The sequence below is a fragment of the Colias eurytheme genome, chromosome 16 (genome assembly GCF_061535395.1).
Source record: "Colias eurytheme isolate Ceu_HAF_F1 chromosome 16, ilColEury1 Martin Lab GWU primary, whole genome shotgun sequence".
Taxonomy (NCBI): Eukaryota; Metazoa; Arthropoda; class Insecta; order Lepidoptera; family Pieridae; genus Colias; species Colias eurytheme.
In genome coordinates, this window is record NC_142995.1 from 8,113,047 (window position 1) to 8,122,770 (window position 9,724).

Below are 9,724 nucleotides of genomic sequence, written 5' to 3' on the forward strand. Positions count from 1 at the left end.
AGGCTGGAAGTTGTTGTGGACTGCAGAGCTTTTTTTATCTATAATTTTAATTTATATATCATATGGAATCACACATTTTCTAGTGTTAATATTAATAAGTCTATAAGAATGGTGTAACTTTGCTAAGTAAAAAAGAAAATTATTAAAATGTGACATGTGAAATTCCTTTTAAGCAAAGGCTTGATATCATCATAGTGTTATAGGCTTGGCGCTAAATCATATAATATGTACCTAATAAGATTATAGTTACATCTTCATTAGAATCTATTTATGTAAAAGTATAACAACTGCCGTCATGGTGCCTCACTGAAGCTAGGGAGATGATGACAAAGCAACACAACATTGGTTACATTTACTACAATTGTTATAATTTTAGAAATGGCATCAACTCCCTGGCTTATTACTCAAAATTAATGCCCATGATCTTATTAACTTGTGTGTACTACCCTCAAAAGTATATTTCTATGAATGAACTTGAAGAATGAGAACTATTCATTTAGCAAAATGATCTCATCCAATAATAACGAATTTTTTACCTAGTTATTGAATGAAATCATTCCATTTGATAAAGCCTTTGTTAGTTTGTGACTCTTTGTTGTTTATAACATAGTTACATATTTTTGCAATGAAAGAGATGCACTCAATATGTTCTAATTGACACAAAATTTGGAACACAACACCACTTTAATAACAATTAGAACACTTGTAGCCATTCCTGTTAGAAAATACTGTGTCCAAATATTTATAACAATAATAAAATAATAGAAATAATGTTAAAATTGTCTGAGAAATCCTGACAAAGATGTAAAATATGAAATCTAGATTTTAAGTGTGCATATTGGAAGCCAATAGGCAAAGTTTTGTCTTAATAAAAATTGAAGTAAAAAGGACTAAACGAGTTTTATTATAACCCATTCTTCGTTTCATTTGAACTAAAGATTCATCCTTGCATTTCTTGCATTAACAAACCTAAAAATTAGATAAATAACAAGAGAGTTAGGAAACAGACCGGATTTTTTATCCCCGCTCAGTCATAAATGAGCGACCTTTTGAAGAATACTACTCATTTTGCTATATTCAATGATTTTTTTAAAGTATAGAATATACGTTACCCAGTCTCGGGATGTGAAGACTCGTAAAGAGCCTAATTAGGATCTCTTTACATCAGGCGGCGAAAAGCGATACCATCAAAATACCATCGTGCAAACTATGACAAAAAAGTTAAAAAAACTCAGGGCTGTATCACAAATAAGTAAACAAATACACAATGCATAAATCATTACATTTTAATATTTTATACTTAAAATTCATTTACATTTACAAAGGCGAAAGAGAAAGTAAATAGTTGTTTTGACAAGTGTGAAAAGGACGCAATGTCGTGATTTGAATGCAGTGCTGTGATTGGTCAATAAGTGACATTTGGCTTACACGTAGCAGAGAGTTACTAACTATCTCTTTCGTTCTTACTGTTTCAATAATTATGTTATCTATTTTCAACCGAATTCTAGTTAATGAATGTGGTTATTAAGAATTGCGTATATGTGCAGTCGCTCGCGACCAGCACAAATTTTCTGCTTGTTTTGTGAGCGTATAGCATATATCTGTTACTTTTAAAAAATCTTTGGCTATAATATTAGGAAAATAGTAAGACGAGAAATAAAACCAACTGGTATAAACTCAGGCACATGATAAATTTATTTATGTCTGTCTCAAAATATAAAAACTATTCAAGCTTTGCGAAAATAAATAAAATATGCTTTTGAGGAATGAGTATGTTTGCTGTAAGTGTTTATTTCTTCTTTCCCTTTTTGGCTGCGGCTGCGGCTTCTAGATCTATCGGGGCTGGTTTGACAAACGGTATCAAGTCTTGATACTGCTCCGGCATCCAAGGTTTTATTGCTTCCGGTACCTATAAAATATTGTATTTTTAGTATCATAAGTTTTAGTTTCAGTAATAATCTGTGGTATTCTGAAAGTGTTATCAACGCTCGTTGAGCGTAAAAACAGCAAACTAATTATCGTTTACAGTAAAAGTTGTAATAAAAACGCACACTACACGAAGTGACTTTGTTTCGTGGCTGACTGACATGCTATTTGGCGATTTTATTAATGAATTTAAAATAATTCCAACTAATATGAATCTGCCGTCGTGTTATGACTTATGGTAAAACAATGTTCAGAACGCGTCATAGCTTTTCATGGTCGAATAGCGAGTCTTTCTACGATTCACATCGTGTTATGTGCTATTTTTTATAATAATTTTTGGAACGAAGTTCCTTGCGAAAGGGGGCTATACGGAATTAAGACCAAAAGTTGTAACGACAATCTTTACTATAGTTGTAACTTGTAAGCCGTACGGCGTGCGCGTGTTTCTTTGTCTGTCTCTCTCTGTCACATCGAAAGCAAGGCAGTTATTTTAGTAACTTCGTTTCATGCGGGTCTCATTATATAAATGACTAACGGTCCACCCCGGCTTCGCCCGTGGTACATATTTCGCAATAAAAGGTAGCCTATGTTCTTTCTCAGGGACTAAAGATTATCTGTGCCAAATTTCATCAAAATGTCGTACATACATACATACAAACCTTTCCTCTTTATAATATTAGTATAGATTAGTATAGATATAATAATTAATTATGATTAATGTGTCATGTGTTACCAAAATGCCCTCCTCAGTCTGGTGCACTTCAAGCAGTGCGCAGATGACACGCGTCGTTGCGCACATGGTTGCGTTCAGCATGTGCACATACTCTGTGGCTGCGTTCATTTTCTTTGTTTGTCCGTATCTGTAATATATATATATATATATATATATATACAGGGTGTCCCACTATTGGTATACTAAGCGCGAAGGAACTTGTAGTTTTGCATACACTGATCACGTAAAAAATACTTAAAAAAAAATTACGTCCAAAATTTTTTGCTAAATTTTTCCTGAAAATCCATGTTTTCTTCTCTAGCTTCGCGCAGCCGGCATATACCGCTTCTCTTATATGAGCATTTTATCTATGAAAACATAATCTTAAACGATAGGTCACGTGCTGGTGGCAAAGTTGGGCGGCTCGCTTGTTATGGGTGTACACATAGAGTTTTAAGAAGTCATCTATTTGAAAAAAAATGAATCTGGAATTTTTTAATTATTTTTTACGTACTCAGCGTATGCAAAACTATAACCTCCTTTGAGCTTAGTATACCAACAGTGGGACACCCTGTATATATATAAATCAATAAATATAAGATACATTTTTAATGAAAAGAAAAACATCGAGTACGTCGCTGGATTCGAACCTGCGTCTTTCGCTTTACAGGTGAATTCTGCCTAATTTCTTAAGGTTAGATACTCTTAATTTAATCATAAATATGATAATCAAGCTACTAAGTAAGTTCGTAAATAGGTAATAACTCAGGCCCCGGAATCACAGACACAATAGAAAATCTATTGTGTCGTGGACCGATCGGGCCATATGGGCTCAATGGGTTAAGCCATAACACAAAATTATTTTACACTAGATTTCCGCCCGCGGCTTCGCCCGCGTTTTCAAAGGAAAACCCGCATAGTTCCCGTTCCCGTGGGATTTCCGGGATAAAACCTATCCTATGTGTTAATCCAAGTTACCCTCTATATGTGTGCTAAATTTCATTGTAATCGGTTCAGTAGTTTTTACGTGAAAGAGTAACAAACATCCATACATCCATACATCCATACAAACTTTCGCCTTTATAATAGTATTAAGATATTACAAATTACAATAATACGCTTACCGAACAAGCAGCCTCCTAGCTTGATATTCCAAACAGTTACTGCAGGAAACCAATTCCCGGAACGCAGCAGAGCCCGGGAACCAAGCCTCGAGATCAAGCTTCTTAGCCGCTGCATGATTGAGGGCTCCAGACACGATGTTCACAACTCTGTACGGTATACCCAGGGTTTTGTAGAAGTTCTCCGCATTGGTGATCATCTCTTCCATCATTTCCCATGATTTGTTGTCGTGGGGTGAAGTTAGGACGAATTGTTCCACCTGTGATTGAAGGATGTGATGTGTTTACTTGACAAATATTAACAGATAATTTATTTCATTATATTTTATGTCACAACTCACAAGCAGTTAAAATATTTTTTTAATTATTTTTAAGATTATAATAAAATTGAATCTTTGAAAAGCTGCTATGTAGGCTTGTTTTAAATTTTTAAATGAAAAAAATATGATGCATTCATAATTTTTTTAGTTACCTTTTCAAATTGATGTACCCTGAAGATACCGCGCGTATCGCGACCGTGCGAACCAGCTTCCTGTCTGAAGCAAGTTGATAGACCAGCATACCTGTGCAATGAAAAAAAATCTTATAAGTATTGAAGTGAAACTTCTTTATCGGGGTTGGAAAAAAATTTAGTGTAACATTTTTCCGTTACGCGCCATCTTGTTTTTATCCCTACAACGTGTGATTGACGTATTTCTGTAAAGTTGTAATTATATGGTAAATTATTTTTTTAAAAATAAGGTCATAAAAAAGTTTCACTTCTTACGAGTGTACACTAGTACACGCACACATTTTTTTTTTATAATTTTCATCAATTTTTCGATAGAAGTGCATTCATTGAGTAAAATGAGTTTTCATAATTGAAAGGTTATGTTTAAATTTTAGTTTTGATAAAGTCAAACATGCAAACATTAACAAAAAAAAATACTAAAACAATTCAAGAAGCAGTGGAAATATGTTAATAAGTAAATTAATACAATACATACCTGATGGGTAAAGCTGACTCTGGAAGCCACTCGTCTCTATGATATGCCGCAATGGGTTGTTCCGAAGTGGCAATGAGATATTTCTCATCTACAGCATTGTCCCCTTTGTTCTCTGAACCTTTTCCGATGACCTTGTACAATTCCTCATCGAATTGAGCCAGTTGAGCTACTTCTTGCATCACCTGACAATACACCATTTATTTAATTTTACATTCCCTATGTCTGTCATGGTTCATAGAAATTACTATAAAACTAATGTTTTAAATTTTTAATACACTACCATAGCTATACAGGGTGGTTCTAAATTACGTTGACAAATTTCAAAATAATAAATTTCAAAAATGGGACATGCTGCGTTGCTATTGTTTTTCAATTATTATTTTCACAAGTTTTGGCGCCAACTTAACGTTATTTGTGAAGAGAAAAAATTAAAAATTAGTCATTTTTTACTATGTCTGCTCAACGAGGTACAATAATATCCTTATATGAGGCTGGTAAGTGGCAGTGCCAGATAGTGCGACTTCTCGGTATCAGTCGGCAGTTAGTTTCTTCTACTATTAAATGCTACGATGAGCTTTGCCATATTGGTGACCGTCTGGGAAGAGGCCGAAAAATAACTGTGAGGACACCTAGGCTTCGACATATCGTCAAACAAAGATTGGCCCGCAATTCACAAGCCGAGGTAAGAAAAATGGCTCGAGATTTAGGTGTAAGTCATTCAACGTTATAACGAGTTGTTAAAAATGAGCTCAAGTTGACAGCATACAAGCTGCGAAAAGCGCAGCGGTTGGATGATAAAGATAAAAAAATACGCATTGAAAGATGTCGCTTACTGAAAACGCGCTCCGCTGGTAAAGCGTGGAAAAATATTTTTTTCACAGATGAAAAATTTTTTCAAATTGAGCAGTCTCATAACCGCCAAAACGATACAGTTTACTCTTCTAGTCGCCTTGGAGCCACAGCAATTATTCCCCATCGGCAAAAACCGGTTTCAGTCATGGTTTGGCGTGGCATTTGCTCAACAGGCAAAACTCCTCTCGTTTTCGTAAAAAAAGGTGTGAAAATGAATAAAGAAATATACTGACGCGATATTTTGGAGAGTGTGGTTCTTCTTTGGAGCTAGCAGCACTTCGTTGACCAACCGTGGACTTTTCAAGAGGACTCTGCTCCATCTCACAGGGCTTCAAATGTGCAGTAGTGATGTATGGACCATTTCCCAGAGTTCATAAGTTCCAAGGAATGGCCTCCATTTTCACCAGATCTTAATCAAATGGATTTCAGCGTATGATCAATTCTAGAGGCGAGGGCCTGTGCAACTTCATACAGAAGTGTAGACGCGCTGAAGGCAACACTTACTTTTGAGTGGGACAAAATATCTGAAGAGGAGGTACGGAAAATCGTCGAAAACTTCAGAAAACTTTTAAGTAAGTTTAAGTCTTTGTATTAAAGCTAAAGGTGGTTATTTCGAAAATAAATAGATATTTACATTAAAATAATACTGTATTTTTATTATTTAGTAGTCATCGTTACACTGTGTAAAAGAAAAATAAAATAAATCGTAAAATAAGTTGTCAACGTATTTCAGAGCCACCCTGTAATGTAATATCTCCATATCTTAAATTACAAAAAGTAACAAATTTTAAAGGTGAGTGTTTAGATTATGCTTTGCCAATAAAATTAATGAATACTGTAATGTGCTTACCTCTTTCCTCATAAAGAAAGGTGTGTACAATGGAGTATATCCACATTTTAGCAGTATCCTTAGAGAGAGTTGTACTAGAGCCTGTTCTAGAAATACTGCAGGGCCCTTGAGGTAATAACCTCTTCCACCGGCCACTGCTGCTCCTCTCTCCCCATCCATGCCTGAAATTATTATCATTAATTAAAAATAATAGAATTAATAAGGACCGCAAAAAAATACATTTTCAATATTTCAGATTGTATCTTTTTAATTTAAAAAAGATTTAGTAATAACCAGCTTAAAAATATATTTCTAGCAGTTTTGAACTAAGTTAAGGCCGTGTACGCGGTCCGTGCGCTGTTTGGCTCAAATATGCGATTTTTCAAACCAGATTGTCCATCAACCACGTATCTTACAAACATATGAATTACTAATAATTTTAGGGAATTTTATTGTCTATGTAGTTAGTTAAGAGTTTTTTTCAATTAATACAGTATTTCTGAATACCATCAAGATAACTGAGCCGATGATTACTTGATTTCACTTTTAGTGTCAATTTCGAAGCTAAAAATATCTGAAATTGCTGACAGATCTAACTCACAATTATTTTTAACTAACTACAAAAATCCTTATTAAAATAGTTAGTTAAAAGATTTTTTTATTTTGGACTCCTAACTTACGAAATTAAAATCCGAACAATGTGAATTTTTTTAGAATTTATAGTCGACAAAATGATTATTTTCACCAAGATATTTGACTTTATTGAATATAATTTATACATATTGCAATAAAAGAATGTCTTACTTATAAGATAAAATTTAAAAAATCAACTAAGGTACCTCTATTATTTTTCTACAATTTTTTTTAAAGTACTATAAAACACTGCGCGCGACCCGATTAAAATCAGTCGGCAGCGAGCCTTTCCAGAGAGAGGACATGTTGCTCGGCGCTCTCCTGTGGACCTATGCTGTTCATAGTAAAAGGATAGCGCAAGCCGCGATCTATCGTAATAGATCGCGGAGTTTTTGACTTGCGTTAAATAGAATATGCGCTCTTAACAACTACTAGAAATATATTTATAAGATTACTATTATTATTTATTACAGATTTTAGTTAAATGTTACATTATTACATAATTAAATTACAATTCTTCTTGTAACTTTTTATGTATTTTATGAATCACCATTCTCAATACAATGAGATCACTGTATCTGTTACAAATTACAATCATATTTGAAATACGCTTATTATATGCTTCAAAATATGAAAAACATAATATAGAACAACATGTAAATTTTACAAATTTAAATATTTACACAACTGCTCTCATACTGTGCTCATTTAATAGGATGATATTATACTCAAGAATACTGTCTAAGTATCAAACACTATGATTTTTTTTTTTTAATTAATTTCCAAAATATTCAAATAATTGAAATCACTACATAGTATAAAACAAAGTCACTTTCTCTGTCCCTATGTCCCTTTGTATGCTTAAATCTTTCAAACTACGCAATTGATTTTGATGCGGTTTTTTTTTTATAGATAGAGTGATTCCAGAGGAAGGTTTTAGTATATAATTTATTAGCTTTAAGTCAATGCGGGCGAAGCCGCGGGCGGTAAGCTAGTTAAACAATAAAGGGTTAAAAAATATATATTGATGAGAACTCACCATCAATCATACAAATAAGATCTACATGGGAGTACTTCTTTTTCATGGTACAATCACCAAAGGTTCTTTCCACTGCATTATTGTCTTCATTATCATCCACTGGCACCGATTCATGGAGATGGTTTCCAACTTCACGTAGAGCTGATGAACGAGTCTTTTCTGCTGTTACTAGGCTCTGCTCATTCTTTGTTATTGCTTCATCAATGAGTACTCGCACCTTCAATTAAATAAAATGACAAATGTTAAAAATGCACTAATTTTGGTTTATTATTTATTACAATATGATTGGAATAGTTATAAGTAATAAATTTAAACATTAAACAATTTTAATATCTACTATGAGTGTTTGTTCCATCCAAGTATGGTGTTTCAGTTACAGTTGTTAAAAAAAATGTTTTAAATTGGCCATATGCTAGACTTGAAATATTGCACCATGAAAAATATTGGAAGAAAATTAATGTTAAATGGGGTACTATGAAGTGTTTTAAATAAATAATACGATACCTTTTTTATTTGATTTACAGTGAGTGGTTTCAAATGTTCACTTGTGAGATTTATCAGGTTATCAGCCACTTCAGAAGGCACTGGGTCATCCTCAGAACCAACTGGCTCTTTATTTTTCATTTTAAGACCAATTTCTTTGCTGCAGACATTTTTAAGTTTATTGAAATTATCCGCATCGTGCCTCAATTTCCTCCAAAGTGTATCTTGTTCTACCACAGTATCCACCAGTGCCACATCCTTAAAACGTTTCCGTTGGTTCTCACGGATTTTATCTGGATCTCCGTCTTTATCTGCTCTGAAAAGATCTAGGTCCAAAACCATTTTGATTTAAGTGATTAAAGGCCGGTTAAATTATAGAATTTAATTCAATAATATGAAAAAAGATGACGAAAGTGCCGCATCCACATGCGACACGATCTCAAATCGTCAAGGTGAAAGTGACAGTGTTGACAACTGACAGGTGGCAGCGACATGGCAGTTTTTGGCAGGAGTTGAAAAGTGGATTTAAAGAGGGTGAAACGAAACGTTGTTTATGTTTAGATCACTTTTGCAAGGTGTTTGCAGTGTGTTTGCAAGTTTGCAACTGTTTGTATCCACTTGCATACGCACGAATATGCAAACTTACAGCTCTATGACGACATTTAGAATTGTTTCTCCATGAGATTTGTCCCCATACATCACAAAAAGTAGTTTAATACTAATAAAAACACAATAATGTAATTCAACATTTGGACGAATGGCAAATGTTTGTAAGGCCGCGTTTCCATCTGCAAGAAAACTTCCACGGTCCACGAGAAATGTCCGACAGTCTGTCTGATAGCAACTTGCAAGTCCACTTGCAGGTGGAAACGCGGAATCAGACTTGCAAGCTAGGTAGGTACTGTCAGGCAGACTGTCGGACATTTCTTGCGGAAGTTTTCTTGCAGATGGACAGACTGCCTTACTCGAATGGTTTCACGGAAGTGAGTGGCCCAGGATAATTAAATTATTTTCAGTTTCCATTCATATTGCCTGGTAATAAAAAATGGAATTTTAACATGTATTTTTTCATCTTATTGATTCTAAATATTATCATCACAGATTTATAGAGTAAAATATATATGATTGGTTATATACGTATAG

At 34.1% G+C, this 9,724-nt stretch overlaps 1 protein-coding gene across 1 annotated transcript; it reads right to left on the reverse strand.

The window, feature by feature from the left end:
- Positions 1-1,674: 1,674 nt before the first annotated feature.
- On the reverse strand, positions 1,675-9,034 carry SerRS (Seryl-tRNA synthetase). The gene is made up of 8 exons (XM_090111026.1): positions 8,603-9,034; positions 8,099-8,315; positions 6,448-6,608; positions 4,746-4,927; positions 4,232-4,322; positions 3,763-4,019; positions 2,660-2,786; positions 1,675-1,909 (listed from the first exon to the last, which is right to left on the reverse strand). The coding sequence occupies exons 1-8, from the start codon at positions 8,921-8,923 to the stop codon at positions 1,790-1,792; spliced, it is 1,476 nt and encodes a 491-aa protein (XP_089967152.1). The 5' UTR covers positions 8,924-9,034; the 3' UTR covers positions 1,675-1,789.
- Between the last annotated feature and the right edge of the window lie 690 nt (positions 9,035-9,724).

Coding starts and splice junctions, on each gene's coding strand:
- SerRS (XM_090111026.1), bottom strand. CDS start 8,923: ATGGTTTTGGACCTAGATCTTTTCAGAGCAGATAAAGACGGAGATCCA. Junction 4,323..4,745: donor GAGTCAGCTTTACCCATCAG/GTATGTATTGTA, acceptor TTCATTGCACAG/GTATGCTGGTCTATCAACTT. Junction 1,910..2,659: donor AGACTGAGGAGGGCATTTTG/GTAACACATGAC, acceptor AATATTTTATAG/GTACCGGAAGCAATAAAACC.